The sequence below is a fragment of the Neopelma chrysocephalum genome, unplaced genomic scaffold (genome assembly GCF_003984885.1).
Source record: "Neopelma chrysocephalum unplaced genomic scaffold, ASM398488v2 Primary Assembly neopelma1_45, whole genome shotgun sequence".
Taxonomy (NCBI): domain Eukaryota; kingdom Metazoa; phylum Chordata; class Aves; order Passeriformes; family Pipridae; genus Neopelma; species Neopelma chrysocephalum.
The window spans coordinates 7,465,755-7,488,996 of record NW_020897704.1 but is presented as its reverse complement, the minus strand read 5'-3'; the positions used below and the strand labels follow the sequence as shown (position 1 = coordinate 7,488,996).

General features: G+C 36.8%; 1 protein-coding gene across 10 annotated transcripts in view; it reads left to right on the top strand.

Moving 5' to 3' along the window:
- FAM19A5 (family with sequence similarity 19 member A5, C-C motif chemokine like) overlaps nt 1-23,242 on the top strand; it is a 505,659-nt gene that overhangs the window by 112,142 nt on the left and 370,275 nt on the right. The window contains exon 1 of one of the 10 annotated variants that reach the window (XM_027679256.1): nt 28-338. The exons of the other annotated variants lie outside the window; for them this stretch is intronic. Coding sequence (XP_027535057.1) covers nt 248-338 — 91 coding nt within the window. The 5' untranslated portion in view covers nt 28-247. Of the gene's footprint in view, nt 1-27; nt 339-23,242 lie in introns of those variants that run through there. 10 annotated transcript variants of the gene reach the window in all.

The following is a 23,242-nucleotide window of genomic DNA, read 5'->3' as shown; positions in this document are numbered from 1 at the left end:
ACACGGAGCGCTGATTCATGGGGCCCCGCGCCGGCCGCCTCGGCGAGAGGAGCGCGGCGCTGCCGCTGCCCCCGCGCGGGGTGTGAAGCCCCGGCCCCTCCTCCGCAGCCCCGGGCTCGCCCGCCCTGCTCGGGAGTGTGGTCCCTGCCGGGAGCCGCCGCGCCTGGCGCACAGAGGGAAGCGTTGATGCATCGCTGTGGAAATTCATTGTGTGACTTTCTGGGTATTTACTGAGTTTCAGACCGAGATGCAGCTCTTGAAAGCTTTATGGGCACTAGCAGGAGCAGCGATCTGCTGTTTTCTTATATTTGTCATCCACTCACAGTTTCTTAAAGAAGGTAATTATATCTGCATGTCTACATACCCTGTTCTTTAATACTAAGGTCTTTACGAGGTACCTTAATTATTTTTACCGTTTCCAGTATGTTCTATTTACAGCAGTGCTTCCACGCTATTTTTCCTTTCCGTTAAAGCCTTCTCATTTTTGTTGCTTTAGATAATAGGTAGACTTACATTTTTGGTAAATGTGTGTATATATATATATAATATATATATGAAATCTTTATGATGTTTATATTTGGTGTTTTAGCTGACGTCTCATTTCTTTATGGGACATGTATAGAAAATATTTGTTGCTATCAGATGACCACAGAACAGTAGTCATCATGGGAATATTAATAAACCAAAAAAACCCTTAACAAGTAAACGTCTTATTTTTATACCAAATCAATAGGCATCCTTTCCCTCTTCCTTATTCAGTACGTTTTCAATAGATGGCACTAAAGTTCTATGGAAAGGGCAGGGCAGAGCAAATCCTGGGCATTCAGCATCTTCCTTATCCTTCTTGCTGCCCCGAAACGAGAAGAGGCCTTTGCATGGTTTCAAGGCTCCCGTTTTTTCCACCTTGTGGTCAAAAAATTGTGATGACAATTTACAGGAGAAAATAGTTTGGATTGTGAGGCAGGCTTTCCTCTTTTTAATTTTCCCCTACTTGAATCGGGTGGAAAAAAATTATATTTGATTAAGTGGGTAAGAGGGATTTTCTTGGGGAGTAACCCTTGTATTGTTCTTTTTTTGGTTTGTTTGTTTTGTTTGTTTGTTTGCTTTCCTCAGGAAAGTACTCTTTTTTGTTTGTTTGTTTTTCCCTAACTGCTAAAATTCCACTGCCTCTTTGTAAAGCAAACTGTAGTCTGAGATTTAAGTGAATACTGAGAAATGTATATACATTTGGTGGTGTATAGGAAAGCCCAGTGCTGTTCTCTAAGCAGTGTTAACAAATAGAAAAAAACAATATGGGGCTTTTGGTGAACCTCTTTATTCTTTCTTAGCATTGTAGTATAGTTGAGATTATAGCTGCAGGAAAAAGGAGCCCAGCTCAGCTTGAGTGCTGCCTGTGCAAAGCAGGGAAAAAACTTTTCTTGTGACTGGGACAAAGTTTCACTCAAGGTTGGGCAAAACGACAACCTTGCAACCACTGAAGTATTGGTACTGATTTTAATTAGTGTCAGTCCAAGAGAAGTGTGAGACTGCACATTTTCACAGGTTTGTTTTTTTTTTAATGGAATTAATAAACACTGATTTGCCTGATTTGGTTAATTTTGAAGCATTCTCGAGATAGCTCCAGTGCCAAAGATTTTACTTTTAAGAAACCTACCCATGCTCTAATTGCATTGTGTGCAATGCCTCCCACATAGTGACTTATTTAACATTCTTTTAAAATGCTCAGACGAGTGTATTTATATATATCTGTCTAATGACATGGCCTGCTTTGAGGAGATTTTGCAGAATTTCGGGCTGTTTCTTGACAGTATTAGCCATTGTGCTGCTTTTTTTTTGTTCAGTCTTTCACTGCTTGAGATCTGTGTTTCTGTAAAAAATCCATAAAGGAAGAAGCATTTTATTTCCCTTAAATATTTCTTCTTGGTTTGTAGGAGTAGAAAGCTTGTAAATTGTTTTACAAAACCAGAAACCATAGCTGTACATAAAGGACTTTTAACACATTTTACATTTCCCCAGCAATTAAAGCTATTCTTAACATGGACTGCAGAGAGTAAACTAAAGCTCTTGAGTTTGTTGGATAACTTAATTACATCAGGTTTTTTGTATTTGTTTCTGAAATATTTCTGCTTTCTGTAACCCTGAGAACTGCATACTGACTGTAAATACAGATTGCCTGTATTGCACTAGTTTTCAGACTTTTCTTGATGGGTGCTAATCTCCACAATAGCATTTTGACCCCTTCCATATAATTGCTTCAACAGTGTGTGTATTCCTTCCTCTCTGTGGTTCCAATAATGACACTAAATAGTTTAGTGGAGCTGAATGAAAGTCTGCATGGTATAACTGAGCTTTTTCTGTATGAAGAACTTTTAAAATATCCAATAAAAATGATTTATCTAAGCATAGTATATTCAAATGCAGGCATATAAGAGAAGGAGAAATAGATAACAGTGGATTTAAGCTATAAGCAGTGATTTAAACTGTAAGCAGTTTGCAAAATTATATTTATAGTTCCTTTTTATTTTTTTTTATTTTAAAACCTGGTGTTTTATATTACTTTCAATAAGAAAAGAAAGGGAGAAAGAGTGAGGGAAGGACTAGCAAATGATTTAACCATATGCCTACCACATCAGTTTATTAAGTAAATATGTATAGAGAAGAATACATGTGAGATGGCTGTTACATTACTTTCAGAAGACTTGAAATTGTTTTCTGATGTCAGAGTTAGCCCTTTACATTATAATTATATAAGAAGTTAGGAACTGTATGTCTCATTGCACATGATGTTGTTAGACTGTTGATTTCCTGGCAAAAAGATTAATTTCCCATTGGAGCCTAATGAGCTACATGGGCTTGCTGTTTGTAACTCAGCTGTGTGGTCGAATTCCTAAGTTAAATGCTTGGACATTTTAATGTGATTATTTCTTGTGCAGAAGGATAATTTCCTGCAGTCCCAAAGAACATTCAAATAAGCCACCAGTTTGCCTGGCTTGATCAGATTAGCTGATAACACATCTCCTGAGACAATTTGACAGTACAAGTTCATACACAAAGCATCTCTTTTGTATGCAAGACAATTGATTTAAGAAGAATGACATGTAAAATTAATTAAAGTTCTGACTTAATTTATTAATGCATGCTCTTTCCATTTGTGCATGTTTCATAATATTTACTGCTTATTGTTTTTCCAGAGGCAGATCTTAACAGAAAACTGACATAATCTTCACTTTGTACAAAATTGTATAATTACCATATGTCTTTTTCTGTGTTCATTTTTCTTTTACTCAATTGGAATTGCTGATGTTATCTGTTATGTTACACTCTTATGACCTATTAACACAAGTTATTTTTATAATTTCAGTTGTACTGCATGGCTATAGTGTGTAGAACTTTCATTACATCTAACTGAAACTTATTACCAGAACCAAGTCCTCCTTCAGTCACATTCCTAAATATAAGATTATGTCTTGCAACAGTCAACTGAGAGTTTTTCACACTGTTAATTTCATTTTAGTTCCTATGCTGAACTTAGATTTTCCTCTAAGTAGGCCTGTTGTGATTCTTAAATATTTTTATATACATTTTCGAATTGAGGCAGTTTGGTAGTAGCGCTACATTACTGCTGTATAAATGATGTTAAGAAACAATGAATGCTTGTTCTGAGATGAGTGGGAAAGAGCTGTTTAAATGTCTATTTTCATGAATATGTTTTTTTCAGGAAGTGAAGAATGGGTGAGACAGGGTGCCATTTTTCCACACTTAGGCTTTTGTGTGGAAATACAGGTCGTCCTGTGGCTAATCCGTTCCCCTATGTCCAATCTGTCCTTCAGTGTTTCTAAAAGATGAATAGAGCTGTGAACCCAGAAAAGGGTATTGTGATACATAATTGCAGTCCTATGCCTGTGTGATCTTCCTGCAAAGCAGTTTAACATACTCTAGTCATCTGCAGTCAGTATGAAGGAGTGTTAAAAATTGCAATATCTAAAACTTTTTGCATACACCATTGAAAATTAAAACTGACTAATTACATTCACTACCCGTATCTGATTTTAAATAATTTATTTTCTATTATTGTTTAACTCATTTCTTCAAAGAGAACTGAGAAATATTTGAATTGATGTTACACACATAAATTGTGGGAACTGCTTTGCCCCAGACAAGTACCTCTTCCACCTATAAGAACATTTTAACTGTTCACACACAGCAGTGATGGGGAAAGGTAAAGGATACAGTTTCTAAATGTCTTTGAATCTCATGGACGGTAGGGCAGTTAGGGAGTAACTTCAGAAGGGTATGTGCACGTGGCAACCAGAGTGTGTTAGAGCCCTGGATAAACTTTAAAGCTTTGTTTATCCTCTGATTTTTCATTAGAAGATGAGAATGTCTTATTTATCAAAGGTGATTTGATATTTTGAATGGTTTATGAGATTGAGGTTGTGTGAGCCTTGTTTGAAGAGGGACTACATGGAAACATGGATTCAGTCTCAAGAATCTTACTTAAGGTGTAGAGAGGATTGGAGTGTTTAGATCTCAAACCCATATTCTTAATCTGTTGGGTAGATGTTCAGTAGTAAGTTCTGTAAAATAGGATGATTTTCTATTGATATACTGCAGTAGTTAAGTAGAGACAAGAGAATTCCAATATTTCTTTTACAACCATATGATTATGGCTATAAAATAGAATTTTAGTATCATTTGTGCAGATTTAGTATATACTTATATGTATGAATAAGGTATCTGTTTAGCACTTTTTTCATAATTATCTTTTTTTTTTCCTTAGGCAAAGGTTAGCAATTAACATTAGCAAAAAATACTACAGCACTTTCTTTAAAAGAGTGCATTATTACATGTAACTTGGTTAAGTTTTATACTTAATGTCTTTTTTTTTGTCACTTTTTACAGTTCTGAATATTTTAGCCTGCTCTAATGGTATGGAAAAAGCTTTATGCATATTTTTATGTTTTTAACATGTACATTTTGATATTGGCAATAATAATAATGCACGTATTCTATTTAGCTGTGTAACCCCAAACAACTCTGCTATACCTCTGCCAATGTTTGAAACTATCTACTGATAGTATACCCAAGATGATTTTTTAAAGAGCTTTATGTTCATATAACCTGATAGCTTGAGGAAATTGGTAAAAGTAATGTTTACCGCAGTGTAAAACATTTTGAGGAAAGGAGTTGTTATCTTCTAAAATGTTTTGAGCCTTTGGCCCTCAAAATTTTCCTAGAAAGCATTTGAATGTGACTTAGTATGACAGATAATATTGACAACCTTTCATTCCTTCCATTTTTCTTTTAGATTTTAAACATTTAAAAATACTTGAAACAATGAAACATAGTTAGAAAGATAATTGCTTTTAAGAATTTAGGGAAAAAAAACTGTTCGGGTTTATGTTACAGTTATTTTTTTCAGTTTACCCTCTTATGCTTTACCTGTGTCTCAAAACAGTAAGATACCTTGCGTACCAGATGTGCTGCATATGTTGCCTATATATATAGTAAAACTGAGTTGAGGACAGTGTGTCCCAGCTGCAAATTTACCTGCTTCTGAAGGGGTTGTTACTTTTAACTCAGTGTAGTATAGTTTTTTCTCCTATCTGTCTTCCATACATTTTTTAGGCGGGTGTTGTGGAGAGGCAGATATGAATGAGATTATCTGTGCAGCAGGATAGAGAGAGGCACAGAATACAGAAGTGGAAGGTTTCCTCTTCCCATCCAGGAAACAGAATTGACAGTTTAAAAGCCCTAAGCTTGAATAAATGTTACACAGGGAAGACAATGTGTAACCAATCTGGGGGCATTTCTTTGCATTTTTTTTATAGTTTTGTGGCAACTAAATAGAATTAAGAAGACCCAGTTCAGTGGCTGTGTGATAGCGTGACATTGGGACTGTAGAAAAATGAGAAAAGGTCCTGTTTTGAGATAAAATAGCTTTGTATTTGAAATGTTTTGATGTTTTCAGTTAATTGTTGGGGGTATTGGTTTTTTGTTTGTTTGTTTTTTCAGTAGGGTTAGAGAGGTGTAGCAGTGAAAGGAAGCAATGCAGACAAATTTCTCAATCATTTTCTTTTCAGGGAAGCAGGAAAGATGTACTCTATCTGGCATCTGCTGTGCCGGGATATACCAAAAGGGGGAGTCTGACTGTTTTTCTACCCACAGAAGGTAGCTTTGAAATAGTCTCTTTGGTTTTGGGTGTTTAGAATGAAAGATGTGTATGTCTTCCTGGGGAACTGCACCATAGATGGTATAAACCTCCTACTTTTCCTGACTGAGCAACTGAAAAAAAGCCATTAGTAACAGATTTTCTGTAGCCTTTTTGTGATTGCCTGTTTTCATGCCTCAAGAGTACAAATGAATTATTGACCTTTCTCAGAATTTATCAGGACTACCTGTTCTTAAAGGCTACTATAGACTGATGTGAGTCACGTCATACAAAAGTGCGTGCTGTTCAGATCTGTTGTTTAATATTTATTTTTCTTGTTTCTTAGGAGGCATACACTCTATCAAATATTAAACTGGAAAAACGAGACACACACGACTGAGATTTTATTTGAAACTGAACTAAAAAGGCCACATTGGGAAAAAAAAGGCATGTATTTAGAAGTCAAGAGTTCAATATAATATTGCTAAAAAAACCCATACATTGTTTTGACTAGTCAAAATATAGATAAAATTATTCACTTTACATATATATTTAAAAAAATAAATTATAATCATACGAAGAAAAGACACAACACAATTGTACTAATGATAACAACAGTATTTGTTTTCTGGTAGTATTTAGATATCCCAGTTGGAATGTAATTGGAATTGGTGGCTCAGCTGAATATTACTGGCCAACTGGGAGAGATCTATTCCATCCAGTATTTGGATTATAACAAAGATTTATTTTTCTTAGAAATTATATCCTCTTGCTACTTAAAACCCATAGTGATAGTAGGTTCTGCTTAATAACAAAATCCAATTATTTGCCTAAATGTGCTTTCTAAGCCTGTTCTAGAAATCCAACACAACATAATGAATCTGCCTATTCATTATATTTTACCTTTGGCACCACATCAGTTCACAAGTAAATGCTACTCAGAACAATAGATCTTCCTACTAATTGTTGTTAGTCTTGTGAAAAGCAATGAGTAACATGTTTGGAATATGTCCAAACAGCAAATTAACATATAAATAACCAGAAAAAAATAATGTAATGGATCAATACCTATTAAAATATTTTCTTAGAGCAGATGCTGTACTAATGTGTGTTCACATGAGCGATGCATTATTTTTGACTGTACAGAGGAAAGTAGAACATTGTATTAATTTGTCGGGTGAAAAATTGTATTTGTAATAGACAAGTATAATCTGGATCTCAGCTCCTTTCTAACATGCCACAAAGCAATATGGTATTTTGAAGTCTAGATATTTAATTGCAGTCACACATAAGGAAAGATTAAGTGGATCCACAGGAGAACAAAGGGAATAGCTAAACCTTTAGAAGATATGACCTAGAAAAGAGAACTAAAGACACTGGAGTTACCGAGTTTAGAGGAGAGCTTACTAGGATGACAAGAGATTTCAGTGGGTAAAAGTCTGCCTTATGAGTAACAAATCCTCCTTTCTTCAAGGTGGGAAGATAACAAGAAGCAATGAGTTCAAACTGATTTAAGGGAAATTTAGGCTATGGGACAGGTTACAGAAAATTCATGCTGTGCTTTAGGGAAGACTTGCCAATGGCAAGAACAGTTAAGCATTGAAATAGATTTTCTTGTGAAGCTGTGAAATAGGAGAGTTTTAATTTTCAGGTTAAAATATTATCTCTTGGAAGCAGTATTATTAAGTTGAAGCAGACAGGCAGACTAAGTGACTTCCTGAAGTCCTTTCAAATCCTATCCTCCCAAATGTGCACTTATCTGAATATTACTTAGAAAAGTGAAAGGTATTTAAACTTCTAACTTTAGGGCAGTTTTCTGTTGGCTGCTGAAGTGAACAGGCTCATGGGAAGCTACCCTAGGATCTGGAAGTATTCAGAGGACAAAAAACCCCTCAAGAAAACAACCAGTGTTTTAAGTATTTTGTTAGCTAAATCAGACCTTTTTTTTGAGTTGCAGATGTAATTTAAAACAAAATAGGAAAAAAGGAACAGAAAATCTCATGATTAATGTAAATAAGGTCACACTCTTTTAAGTGCTGTTTGTTGCAAGCTCTTTAGGACTTGAAGGTATCCTGAAGCAGGACCTTATTCTGTTCACTCTTCTTCATGTACAAAGAGCAGTGAAATAGGAATATTAGTATCATTCACTTTCTGGTCTTTCTTACAGATGAGGATTTGGTATTTTTATGGATGAGGATTGTTGATTTCTGCCAGTCTGTTCTTGTTTCCCCAGCACCTGGAGGGCTTATCTCCACATGACCCTATGGCTACTCTGACTTCTGGTATAGGAAGCACAGAACGAGCCCCACAACAGGGTGAGCTGCAAATGGCTTCACAAGGGTTCTCTGTTAACCTCTGCCTGTTTGGTGCTTCATGTTCATTGCAGTCTGTCATGGTGTGTACCTTGATGCAATACTGTCCAATTTTTGTGACATCTGTATGGTTCTAAATCCAGCAAAAGGAAAATTAGCAAGTTGTGCTGACAGAAAGACTTGCGGGTCAAGATAAGTACAGGGAGAGATCATTCACTGCTTACCACCACAGACAAAACAGACTTGATTTAGGGAAGAATTAATTTCCTTTCTTGCCAATGAAAATCAAAGTAGGATCACAAGAAACAAACCCAAATCTTAAGACACCTTCACCCCATGACTCCCTTCTTCCGAGGCTTCGCTTTGCTCCCAGGTTCTCTACCTCTCCTTCTGAGTGGTGCAGGGGGATGGGAAATGGGTGTTGCAGTCAGTTCATCACACATCGTCTCTGTTGCTCCTTTCTCTTCACACTCTTCCCCTGCTTCTGCATGGGGTCCCTCCCATGGGAGACAGTCCTCCACAAACTTCTCCAATGTGGGTCATTCCATGGGCTGAAGTTCTTTCTGAACTGTTCCAGCATGGCCCTGTCCATGGGATCAGTCCTTCAGGAACAGATGGCTTCAGTGTGGACTCTTCTCTCCACAGGTCCTGACAGGAGCCTGCTCTATTGCAGGCTTCCCATGATGTCACATCCACCTTTGGCCATCCATCTGCTCCAGCATAGAGTCCTCCAGGGGCTGCAGGTGGATCTCTGCTCCACTGTGGATCCCCATGGACTGCAGGGAGACAGCCATGCAATCTTTCCCATGCTCTTCCAGCATCTGGAGCACCTTCTCCCCCTTCTTCTTCTCTGACCTTGGTGTCTGCAGGGCTGTTTCTCTCACATATTCTCACTCCTCTTTTCTTAATGTTGCTGCTTTAGCATATTTTTTTCCCCCTTCTTAAATATGTTTTCTCAGAGGTGCTGCCACCATCGCTGATAGACATAGGTTTAGCCAGCGGTGGGTCCATCTTGGAACCAGTTGGCATTGGCTTCATTGGACACAGGGGAAGCTTCCAGCAGCTTCTCGTGGAAGACACACTCCTATAGCCCCTCTATCTCTCCCCATACCTAGCCATGCAAACCCAATATATTCCTAGTCCACATCTTGTGCTTTGAGCAGGTTCTGTGTGGAATTTTTTCATGTCTATGGAACAGTTATGCACTAGAAAGTTGTTCTATTTAGAGGTGTAGAAGACCTGGGTACTAGTTATTGTTTTGTTCAGCAGCACTAACATTTTTTAAAATACAGGAAATAAGAAAGTTTTTAGAAGTTACTGTATTGCAAATTAAGATTTCTTTACCCCTTTACACCAGTTTTTCAAAAAGCACTTGCATTTTATGTGATTCTGTGGTGACTGATAATTAATCCTGACAATGATGTTATATGATATCTTTTGGAATTTGCTACTGTTTTATTGTACTAAATTGCATGGTTTTCTGCATGATTCTTTCAATACAAATTTATGGCTTTAAGGAAGAAGAAAAACCAAATCACTGCTCCATTATTCAGAGTTATACATGTTTTGGAGATGTGCATTGTGAATCTGGGAATAGATTTAACCTCAAGAGAATCAAATAGTTGTTTGAAATGGTCACTGCTTGAGTATCACCTTGCTTAAGGCTATGAACTAATTGAGATTAAATGGTTGCAAGATTCTTTCTCTTCCTGCACATTGGCAGTTCCACTATCTGTTAATACTTTAAAAGTATTATTTAGTCATTAAAAAATTGATGTGCTTTTATCTTCCCCTCTTATTCTAGCTTTTGCCTTTGTTTTTCTAAATACATGCTGGTAGAGGAGGTAAAGAGTCTTCAGCTTCGTTTATTGTGAGACTATCTTGTAACTGTTTTAAGCATTTTTGTATACTTGGCTATAAAACTATATAGATTGTACCAGATGCTGCCGTATCTTATTTTATAGAATTATAATGGACACTGATGAGTTTTAGAGGTAAACCTTTAAAGATAAAAATCACTTTGCTGTGTGTTATTTTCTTTGGTAGTATATAGTAGCAGCTGCATTTTATTGAATCTTTTTACCTTTCCATTATTTTAACATTTTAGTAAAACTTTTTGTATTTTAATATTCTAAGAAGTTCTATGTCTTCCCTAAAGACTATTAAAACATTAAATATGTATTTTGCCTGTTATTTAGCCAATAGCAACATGATTTTCAAGTGGGCTGAAGACCCAAGAACTCCCATTACCTGGAATTAGAGATTGTATGATAAAACACATGGGTTGAGCATTTTCTTGACCATGTCCACTTACTAATTTCATGCCAAGGCCCAATAGGTTTATTGTAATTACTTGTTAATTTATAACCTGACAAATCGCCATTTATTGTGTTATGTAGACATCACTTGTAGTGTTAAGAAAGGCCCTGTAAGTTTGGTCTCTAAATTAGCAGCAGTTTTTCCTTTTTGTTGGACTTTCCTGAGCCTAAAGGCATTTTGCAAGCCATGCATGGCTTTTCACTTTTAAGTAAACCGTCTCTGGTAGCAGTCTTAAGAAAGTAATCTGTAAGGTATGAATGCTGAAGGGAACAATATGATTAGAGAAAAAGGGTGTATTATATGAGGTTAGAAATGGTCTAGTTGACAAGGTGGTGTTAGGTCAGAGGTTGGACTCGATGATCTCAGAGGTCTTTTCCAACCTAGTTGATTCTGTGAATCTGTAAAATCTTGCCTCAATTGAAACTGATGGTGAAGTTGGTGTTTTCACTGGTGTTTCAGCTGTGTTAGGCAGCATTGAGGTCCTACCTCAGTGTACTTTTGCCTGGGTTTATTGACTTGGGAAAGCATCCTTTCCTAACTGTAGGATGTGTGAGGTAAATGACTTTGAAAAATAATTCCTACTGAAACTCTTTTCAAATCAACTGATTAAAGCATGTATTTCACTGGGCAGGTTTTGCTTCACACTACATTTCCTTGTCCCGCACTTGGACATTCCAGCTCCTGGTGACATTGTCTTCTACTGTTAAAATGAGATTATTTTCCTTGTTCCACAGATGCTAAAAATTATGGCTGTTGTGTAACTGCATACTACAATGCAGTGAATTATTAGTGTTAGTAGTATGTCCTTCTGCTTAATTATGCACTTAGGCCTTACCTAGAGCCAGAGCCGTACCCTTGCAGTCACTTAACAAATCTGGAGATGCTTGCTGCTCACAGAAGAAGTGCAAGAAAAAGATTGTTAAATTATGCATGAGCAAGTAGTTAAAATAACAGAAGTTATGAAATATAATTTCTCCTCAGTGTCTCTTCACAGGCTTAATGCTTTCCTTCAGCCAGGATTTCCAGATTTCTTCAGTGGTCCTTGTCTACCTCCAGCATGCTCCTTCTGGTTTCTGTCTTGCATGCTTTCCCAGGAGAATGCAGATTCATTCTACATGCACATGGGAAAAAAAGGAGATGGTCAAGTGTTCTGTTATGATTCTGAACACTGGGCTTTTCTTCCCTAGTTTTTAGCTGTCTTAGAAATAAATTCTATGTTAGCTTTGCCTGTGTGCTCATATAACTGTATGTATAGCCTTGACTATCCCTCTACTCAATATAAAATTCTTCCAGTTTAATTTTTATATTATAATATGGCTGGGCTGCATGATCTAGTTCACTGGGCATTAGGGTGTTGTGTATTAGCTAATGAATTACCAGTATTCTGATTTAGTTTTGTTACAATATAGTCTGAAAATTTTCTTTTCTAATAGTGGCGGAGAACTAAGATGAACAAGGACTTTGTGCTCTTTTTATAATTACTTCCTCTTTGCTAGATGGGAATTTTTTGCTACGTGACTCAGTTGCAAACTTCCAGACAACTGGTCCCTTACGAAGACGGATCAGATCACAGAATCACAGAATGGTTTGGGTTGGAAAGGACCCTAAAGATCATCAAACCCCCCTTTCACTAGATCAGGGTGCTTAGATGCCCATGCTGGGGAGACTAAGTCTATATGTAAGTAGGCTTCAATATTTTCACATGCATTTTATTGTATTGTCATGATTTTAAGTTTTCAGTTTTGTGAACTCCATTATGGTAAAAACTAAAATGCTTTAGATTTACAATAATTCTTAATATTAAACCCAGTTCATAGAAATTATGTAAGTTTAGTAATTTGTAATATGGTGTAAAATGAATTGAAAGTCTCTATTTGTTACAGGTATTTTAATGAGTAGTTTGAAAATTATTCACCAAATGAGATTTGCAAGCCTCCCTTTTTTAGCAGATGAGATGGGAGTCAATTAAAATGAGTAACTTTTCTCTCATTCTGATGCTATGACTTTCTGACATGATGATGAAGATATCAGATCTATCTCTAGCTTTGTATAATTCCTGTTCACTGTAACAGGAACTGCAGACACCTGTGCATCTTGAGGCAGGCACGTTCCTGAATTAAACAAATTTGTCCAGTACTAGAGTGGCATATGAAAACAAAATTTTCTTCATATAAAAACAGAACAATCATACTTTCTTTTCCAGATTTTTTTGTTGTCTTTAAGAAAAAGAGAAAAAAAACACAGTAAAATTTCAATGGAGTTAGCAGTAAAAAGAGCAAGAAAAGGACCGAAATGTGCAACATAAGTTCATTTTCTAATAGTTTGTAATTGTAAAAGCCAAGCAGAGAAACCTTTACCATAGAACTGCTCATTTGTTTGATTGCTTTCTCCTGCACTTATTTACATTATGGTTTAAAAGTCAAGGCTAAGCAGAGATGCGCTTACAAACTGTGATTTAATCCTGACTTCTTCTCATTGTAGCTTCATATTTTAATATAAACTGTAGCCATTTAAAGTAAAAAGAGCTATTCTGAATCCATATATGAGAAAAGATTATGTACAAACACAAAGGAAATACAGAGTTTATAATGAAGCCTCAATGTTAATTTACATTTTGAAAAAACAAAAAGTTGCCATAGTAACATGTAGGTTGCAAAAATTTTCTAAATCTCATGTATTAGACTGAGAAAACTCTTAACTTGCATGACATGTTTCTCAAGTTTTCTGAATAAGAAAGCATGATTCTGTGATTTGTGGGATTGGCCTCAAACAGTTCATATTTGTGCAAAACATGATAAAATATATATGCATTGGTAAATTATGCAAACTGAGTCTTTTCCAATCAACTTTCTAATTATGTTGTTCCTAAGATAATTACTGTTTCATTTTTTTTCTAAAACAATCTAAAATGTATAGGTATTTTTCAGTACAAGAATTTGTTGCGGCTCTGTTGCTGTTCAACAACTATGCATTTAATATTGATGATTTTTAAACATGCAATGCAGTATGTTCTGTCTGTCCCCATGAATTTCTTTCTAATTCTGTTTTATTCTTTCACTTTTTTTTTCTAGAACAAACTTACCAATAATATTTTCTATATGAAATGGAGCTTTGGTGAAGAGACCAAAAGATAGAGTTTAATAGCGAGATCCATTTTTGCTATTTTAAAAGGCCAGTTTTAGTACTGTGCACTATGAGGATTGCAAACTCTAGTTCTGAGTGCCACAGGTTGCTCTGATAGCTTTCTGACTTCATGTGCCACACTGAGCAAAATATTTTTATGGAGGAATTTGCAGAGTCAGTTGTTTAACTAGTTAATTTACTGCATATCTCAAGTCTCAGCAAACAGCTAGTTTTTATTTTCTGTGCTATTTATGTATTTTATACTGATCAAGAATTATGTAAGAAATAATGTTTACACCTGATTGTCTAATGCTTTCTAAGTATTGCTGTGTTGGATCCAGCTCTACTAATGATGGCCAGTGACCTTTTGACTCATGGGAGGTCTGAGCTATTTAACTTTCTAAGGTGAAGTTTTTGCTGATGTCTGATCCGATTGAGTGTTATAGCTTGGATAATTCTTCCATAGTGGTATATTAGATTTAAAAATGGATCTCATTTTTACATATGTCAAATGTAATAACAGCAAGTACTTACAGCTAGATAGCACTAAGGTATACTACCATTACCATTCTTCAGCTGAAGTTCTATTGCTGTCTCCTTTTCCATTATAAATTAGTATCTTTTTTTTTTTAAGTAGCATTTATTCTTTCCTATATAATCATAAAAAATAACTCAAAAGCATACAGATCTGAGTACACCTAGACCATTGCTCTGCTTTCAGACCTCTCGTGATGGAGATTCTTCAGCTTTCCCAGATTTTCATGCTGCACTCATCTGTTATGTCTGCATTTACTCTGAGTGGTTGCTGTGGTATCAATCATTTTGTCATGTGGGAAGGCTGGAGCAGACAGCACACACACATACATATAGAGCTCTTTGAAATCATAAAGTACTTAACCAAATTAAATCGTAAAGATAGTACTTTATTTATGATGACTGGGTTGCAGTTACAGAATGTGGCGAATAGCAAATCAAAAACCATTGTTCAGTCCCTGCTGGGGAGGAGGAGGACCTCTGAGGGCACCTAGAATCAGTGGTGAGGTGTGGCATTCCTAACTGAGGAGGCAGTGCTAAAATAATCCTTCTGTTATTCGTTGGTCTCCACCCTTGAGGGAGCTGCAGCCATTTTTCTATGCCAAATTGTTGACACCTTTTTGTTTGCACCTCATGCAAGGAAGGGTGTTTTACATGTGTGAAATGCATGTACATTGATTTTCCTTGTTATGCTGATTCTACTGAACTCCCAAAGCTATGTTCCTTCAGTTGAAAGTGACTGACTGTGACTTATGTTTATACTCCTGTCTCTGCTATCATCCTGATTTGACATCCTGGAAGACTCCTACTTCACATCAGTCAGCACCAAAATGGCTTCTTGTACTGCCCTGAGTGCTTTTCCTCTGCTTTTCCAAAATATCCTAGGTCAACAAACGACTAGTGGTTTTAGAGTTTGACAGAGGCTGCTATTTAATGATATTTCAGAGTTTTTGAATGTTGAATGCGTGCATTTTGCTGTTCAGGAATAGCATCCATGAAGCTCTTGACCACCTACTGTTGTTGTTCAAGTCTTGTAGTGTGTCTTGTGAGCACAGTTCATAACAGTGCATTTGATATTGTGACTAATGTCTTTCCTGTGTTGCTTTGCTTCACATGGAAAGGTAAATGTGCAAGAGAGAATTTTATTAATTTCTTTTTTTCCTCATGTAAAAATACATGAGTTCCTCTTCATTCGAGGTAGAGAAGGCATTTAAAGCAGCATGTCTTGCTCTCCAGTAGTACAATTCCTGACAGTTTTGAAGGAGGTCACTAGCAAATCTCTGTCCAATGGGATAATAAAAAGTCATGTTTTAAATCCAACTTTATGTAAACATTTGGTTCTTGGGAGTATTTAGGACACTCAGTTGCTGCTGTTGACAATCTTGAATGTTTTTGAAAATCATCCATCTCTAATTGCTGCTCTGTGAAGTCTGACTTCATGTTTCTGTTTTCCAAAGTCTTGGCAAATTATTTCTTGGCATTATTATGACAAAGATGGTAAGTAAATTTTGAGTTAGAGGGCGAAATCTATGAGGAAATATTTCTTGCATGTTCTTAGCTAACATCCCTCTTCTGCATTTTTGAATGTTAGGGTGCTGTGAGGCCAGCAGCTCCCTGGGGTTGGGGTGCGGGGGGCACTGGGGCTTCTCAGGAGACCTGGCCAGGCAGGGCCTGGCAGCCAGGGCCTGTCCCACCCAACCAGGAGCCAGGCAGCTGGGGGCCCAGGGACAGCCCCAGTACTGGGCACCAGCCACCTCCCTGGGAACTGGGACAGGCCAGGCAGGACCCATGGCCAGACAGGGCAGGACTGTGGGGGGCTCAAATCAGCCCAGCTGTGGCATCACTGAGATGGGAGCTGATGGCCCAGGGGGCTGGAATGAGTTCCTGGACTGCAGGCAGGGTATGCCAGGCGTGGACATTGGTACCTTCAGGGGCCTGATGTATCTGCTTTTGTAGCTGATCCAGTGAGAAAGTCACTTAAACATGCTATAAATGCAGCAGGAGAATACCAGCATTCATTGACACACTGCATTTTGCATATTATGTGCCAGACATACACTTGTCTTTTAAAGACCATGCACGTTACTTTATGGATGTGCTAATGGGCCCTGAACAAGCTCAATCTGGACTGAATAGAACTTGAGTCCTGTGCTTCGGATGATTGATATGTTACTGTGCGATGTCAGTACTTTGAGGAAGTAGGATCTGTGCTTCTGAAAATGTCATTTCTTCAGAAGGATAAAAAAGGATACAGGAGAGGAGGGGTAATACTGAATTGAACTGTACTGGACTTTCTTTAAATCATCACTGATGTTATCAGTTAGGTCCTCCTTCTCTAAACTGTGTACAATGAAAGGTTTTCTGTGTTTTAATAGTACCCAAAAGTCTTAGAAAGGCATGAAGTTGTCTTCTGTGGATCTGACCTTGTGAAGTATCTTGGGATGCAGGATTCACTGCAGGATACTTTTAAACTAGTACTTTTATCTCCTTTCCATTTTCTTTCTTCCAACTGATGCTTCAGACATTGCATATGGGACAATGTAGTGCATCTACAGCAATGGACTGTGTTGCCATGACACAGAGTTTAGGAATCACTGTAGTATCACTTAGAAGTGATAGAATACTTAAAAGTAGTGAAAACATATAGTTTTAAATTTGAATCTTAAATTGTAAAAATTAGAAGCAAACTGTGCATGATTAAATTGTTTTTTCCTCTCTATTCTGTATTGCTTATTACGATGTTATAAATATGACTTGCATCCCCACAAGTAAAATAATACTTGACTGTATTTGTGATTGTGATAGAGTAGCTCATATTTCAGATATTGTCATACTTAAATCAGGTATAAACATATTGATTCATTTAAACTGCAGTAATACAAAGTGGCCTTTGTATTCCTGTATGCAAAACACAGGCTGCAATGTCAATGACACCCACATTGTCCTTCTGTGGCATCATTTCCATAGTTTGCAATTATGATTTCTCAAAGGACATTTGATAGTGCTATGCTGTGCAGGTAAATCAGTAACCAGAACTCTTAGAAGTTCATTCAGCTTGAACAGAACTTCTTTTAAATTCTGCAAGTATGTCAGATGATATCTGTGTGCAGTGAATGTGCAATGTACAGTGAAGCTTTACTGCTGAAACCGTCATCCTACTCTATGAAGGCTTTACTTTATATATCAGTTGTATCACAGTCCCAGCTGCCCTGAAGCTTATGTACAGTGTTGAGGCTTGACAGGCTTAAATACATATTTTGTGGATAGTAGTTTGACCAAATTTCAGTTTAGCTTCAAGAATGACTGCTTGCAGCAGTGTGGGCATGCTGTACTTGTAAGAGAGCTTGCTTGCATGTTCATTTGCATCTCAGTATATGGAGCATAGTTTTGATTTTCAGTTGTATATAATGACTGCAATTTGGATTTTGGGTGAAAATAGGAAATGTTGTGAATGCATACATGATGTACTTATTGGATCTTTAGGCGCAAGCAAGTGGTGAAAGGTTTACTTATCTTTGGGACTCATGCTTTTCATATTCTGCACAGGCAAAAAAATTTGTATTTGTATGTCCTTAATGTTCAGTATTATGAAAATTGAGTTAACGTGTTCAAAGTGCATATTTCTGTTCTGTGGTATTAGGTGTACATGTACCGTGAATATGAAGGTGAAAAATATTTCATAAATGCAGTAGGTAAGGGACTTGAATATTATGACTAAATGGTTATTAGTATATGTCATTAGTTTTAAGGAACGTGGCTTTTCAAAGGTTTGTAACAAGAGGTGGAAGATGGAGAATAATTATACTCCTGCCAGCTAGTCAAAGACAAGCCTGTCAGTTAGTAATGGTAAACTCTGAACTTGCGTGCTAAAGTATTTGTTGGCAAAAAGCTGCTTCTGCCCTAACTGTAAGTATAATGTTTCCTTATAAATGTAAAGTTAGTAGTCTTAAACACTGTAGGTTCCCATCTCTCTTTTGATCAGCTCTGCAACTGTTCTATTGCTCAAGTCCTTTTACTCTCTCTTTTGCCCTTTGCCAACTTTTATTCATCTAATTAAAGTTTTCAAGTTAAACACCAGAACTTCGTAGATCATAATAGTCAACTACATATATTTTGTCTATAAACTGTGTTTGGTAGAGATTTTTTCACCCCTTACTCCTGTCATGGGCTGGTTTAGATTTTCATCACTTTTGTTACTGGAAATCTGACTTTTTTTTCAGCCTTAATTTATTTGCAGCATGTATCCATTTTTTATTTTGCACTTTCCCTCCTTCCAGTGTTTGTTACCGCTGAAATTACAAACATGCTCTTTTTCCATTTAGCCTTCATTTTGCCTCACTAAAGAAAAACAGTTATTTTTCCAGCATTACTTCAGAATGTGTACGTGTAGTACCCTTTTCATTTCTTCTTTGCCCCACAGTGGCTTGAAAAAGTACAGTCTTACTTTTAGCAGTCTTGCAGTAGTGTTGAGCACTAATACTAATACTTGACTCCCTCTTTTTAGGAGTACCTGTCCCATTCCCATTTGTTAGGACAGCAGTTGTCCTTTTCACAGCATAAAATTAATCTGTCATCAGTTCATCGTTTTAGTCCTTTTTTCTCCTTTTTCATTTCCAACCAGTAAATTCCCAAATTTTTCATACAAATTATTTTTAGTTCCTGCCTACTTGGCTTTCCATTTCATTGTTCTCATCCCACTTCTGTTAAACCCATCATCAGAAAGGCATTCAGTTCTTCCCATGTTGTATTTTAAGCTTTTTCTGTATTAACAATACCTCTAAAATTTGTGTCTCAGAATTCTTTTGAGCTTCTAATTAGATGTGCAATAAAAAGAATTCAATAACCACATTTGCAGTAACATTTTATTTTGCACATAAAAAAGCACTGGGGCAAAAAGCAAGATTTAAGATCTCATAGGGGTTTAAACTGGCATTTGGAGGTTAGATTTCGAAATTAAAACTTGTATCTCATCTCTGAAGACTTGATCAGAAGTGGTATAAGCTTGTATTACTAGCTGATTTTTTAGGACCTTTATCTTATAAAATAATATTCCAGGCTTTCATAATTAAATTAGGAAAACATGGTTGTTTTGGTTTTTTTTTTTGTGCAGAACTGAACTCATAGGGGTTGGTTTAGCTGTGGCAACTAATATTGAATTAATCACCTCTAATTTTATATTCTGTATTTTGTCTTCCTGTTTGTAGTGATAAAACCAGTCAAAATGTGTAATGGTTTTCCCTTATTTGGTTTAGGAAAAGCTATGAGCAGAAGAATGAGTGGAGTTATTTGTTCTCTGGCAGTTGCACAACAGTATTTTCTTTTCTTTTTTGATACCTGCTGTTTGAGAAATGTAGTTGGGAATTGCTATGGCTTTTATGTCTACAAAGAAAAGCTTAGTGTCTTGTGAATTTGACTGCATATTTTCCAGTGTATTAGGGACACAGGCTTTTCAAGTTGGTTTTGTATTTGTAAGTATTTTTACTGCAAACAAATGATCAGGGTGTAGGAGAAGGAGAGTAATAAATTTCAGGGTTTCTCATGTTTGTTATTTTTTTCAAATTAGGAAGTCCTTTAAATTTAGGAGCTTGAAAAAACTCTTCTGAATGAAGTGGAAACTCTACTGAACATAAATTGTGACAGAAAAGCTTTGGATTTTGGTAATCAAATATCTGTCTTGATTTAAAAAAACCCCAAAACCGAACTCCCACCATTTTTAGCAACTGAGTAGGTGAAATTAGATTCCCAAATACGTATTGTTTCCTAGGGATGACATTTCCTAGGGTTTCACATTGCTTGCCTCTTTCATCTGTGAAGGAACATCTCAACTTTTTTTTTCAGACCATCATAATTGACTGCAAATACTAACATTTTACTGGCTTTGAAGTGGAAGATTAGTGCAGTTGTATGGTGTAAAACTCTAGTTTCCGTTTTTTTTATAGGAACCACTTGCCTGACTTAATTTCACTGGAAGGTTAACAGAAGTTCGTGATTCTTTTAGGTGAACCATGACTTAGCTGTGAACCAAACCACATATCAAGGAGAGGTTTCTGATTTTATTCAACACCAACATAAATTGGAAGGTTTGAGATCCTGAGATGTCTAATCTTGAAATTAACTGCAGAATTTAGGGTACAAACTCACATGAACTACATTGAGCAAAGAAAAAACCACTGTTTTCCTGTAAGCTCTTTTCCATCTCTGATTCTCTCATGCAGTATTTCCTTTATTCTGTGGACCTATCTCTGTGGACCTATTCTGTGGACCTGTCCTGGTCTCATGTGTTAGAGAGAGTGATGAAAGTGTTACCTCCTGCTGGCCCTTCCGTTGTATCATTTGCCCACCAGAGGATTTTGGAGGCATGTGCTTTATAAATGGCATCTTCCATCTTTTGAAAATTGTTAATACACTTTTAAATGTAACACATTAACAGCACCGTGCAAACTCTAAATTTGATGTATATGGAAGTAAATATTTTACTGAAAAAGGTGGTGTACCCTAGCTGCCTATAATCTGACTGTAAATACACATGGATTTTTTAATATTACAAATTCAACTAGAATTGTGATTTTCTGAAAATGGAGTATTTGGGCTGAGTTGTGTGACCTCTTTTCATCTGTAGATACATCAGGATTTACATTGCTTCACAGTAATTGCTGATTAAGGATTTCTAGTTTAGGCTGTGATTTTTTACTGCAATGTATGTTTCTCAAATACTGCAGCAAAAGCTGGAAATACCTTTATGCCTTTCAAATACGACTTTTTTTTTCTGTTGAAACCTTTGAAGGAAAAAAAACAGTAAAACTTAGAGAATTTAAACCCTGCAAGTGTGATTTGTATATGCTATGACTTTTTCATTATTTACTAACTTGAAATGCTATAAATCTTATCCTTGGAATCAAAATATTCTGCTCAATGGCTGCAGCAGTAGCAGTGCTTAGACAGCAAGTAGCGAGTTCAGCTGACAAGATTCTGGCTTGTGTTTCTCTAACACAAACATGGCTCATAGAAAATGGATACACAGACTAATTCTGGCAGGAGTAGCATGAGCTCTCGCAGGACGAAGTTCTGTGCAGGTTGGAGCACTGTGCAAGTGATCTAAACACTGCTCATCTGAGTCACCAAACAGGCTGCGTTAAAATTCCTCAAATGTAAATAAGATTTATCAGTTTCAGCAAGCAAACCTGCAGAATTTGATAAATGTCTACAAAAGACATTTTAAAAGATAGCTAGAAAGCTTTCTTGGCCTGAAATTCAACCAGCTTTGAACTTATCTATATATTGTTTAATTAATGTCTTTGTGGACCAACATTGAAATAATACTGTGCTCTAATCCTCTAAGAAGTAAGGCTGTCTCAGAACTGCAGATGAACTACATGCTGCATAAATTAAAATTTGCAGTGCACAGTATCTTTCTGGAGCTTTATTAAATAATGTGATTCAAAAACAGAAAAGTATGAAAATGGATGTTTCTAAAAAATCATTAATGTTCTGTTATCTTCCTTTTTTTAACATTTAAGTCCATTTCTACTTGGAATTAGTGTGCTTTCGTTCAATTATTTCATCTATTACTGTTAAGAAGAGCATGCTCCACAGTTTGTGTCATACATCTGTATTTTTTTTTTTCTAAATTCAACATGCTTAATAGAGGAGAAAGCAGTCATTTATTTCAACATGTCATTAATTTTCTCAATTTACTCTGCTTCTTGGTCAATAGAATAGGCTTTTCAATGTAGTGTAAACTAATTCCAGTCAGAAGAAAGTGATATTAACACAAATGACATGTTTTTGAATAAGAAATATTACCAAATACTCAATGTATTTAGTCTGCACAAGACTAGTCTTTGAATAAGTCTGGAACATGGCTGGGATATTAACACTGCTTGTCAAGCAGAAAGAGGGAAAGGCTGCCCTTCAGTGATGAGGGTTAATTTAATCTGAACTGCCTGATGGTCTTCAGTGTGGCAGCTCCATTTTGCCTGACGGAAGAGCAGAGGTGAGCCATCACCTGTCCCCTGCTCATCCGTGTTTCTGCACGGGTGGGTTGGGGGGAGGCTGGCTCACGCTGCTGCACTGCTTCCAGTGAATCAGGTAGCCAGAGGGAAGGGCTGCTGAGGGTCTTGGTGGCACCTGTGCTGCTGTGCCAATAGTCTGCAGCAAAACATCAGCAGGTGGAAAAAGCCCATGTAAATTAGCTCCATTGCTATGAAATCGATAGGGTTAGAGATTCACCTCCCTGGAGAGTTTCTTTTGTTTGATGGTAAACAGTAAAAACTGACTCCGGGATATTAAACTGAGATTATCCCCCTTCTTCATTTAACTGTCATAGAAAAGCTGACTCCAGCCGCAGTGAAACCAAATATCCAGGGTCTTCCACACAGGGGACGAGGACCTTGACTACTGCTCTAGACCACAGAGGTCCACTTCTATGGCTTTTGTGCTCCTCCTGCCAGGGACTGAGGCTGGGGGACAGCTGCTGAGATGTAAGCAAAGGAACAATCAATTGCCTGGAAAACCTGAAAGAATTGCTGGCAGCCCAGGTTTTTCCACTCTACATGGGAAGAATGATGGACATGGGGAAGCGTCTTTCTGTATATAGATCTGATATTGAATACTCTGAGAATGGTACCTATTTACTCTTTATGAAAACAAAAATATATTCACAGAGGCCAGTATCAGGCAAAGAGAGGCACTTTGATGTTACTTTTGCTATTTTGATGGTTATTTTTGGAAAGTATGAACTAGTAGATAGGGTTATGTGTGAATATAGTAGTAGGAAGACATGAGTCTTTGCATCTGTTTTTAA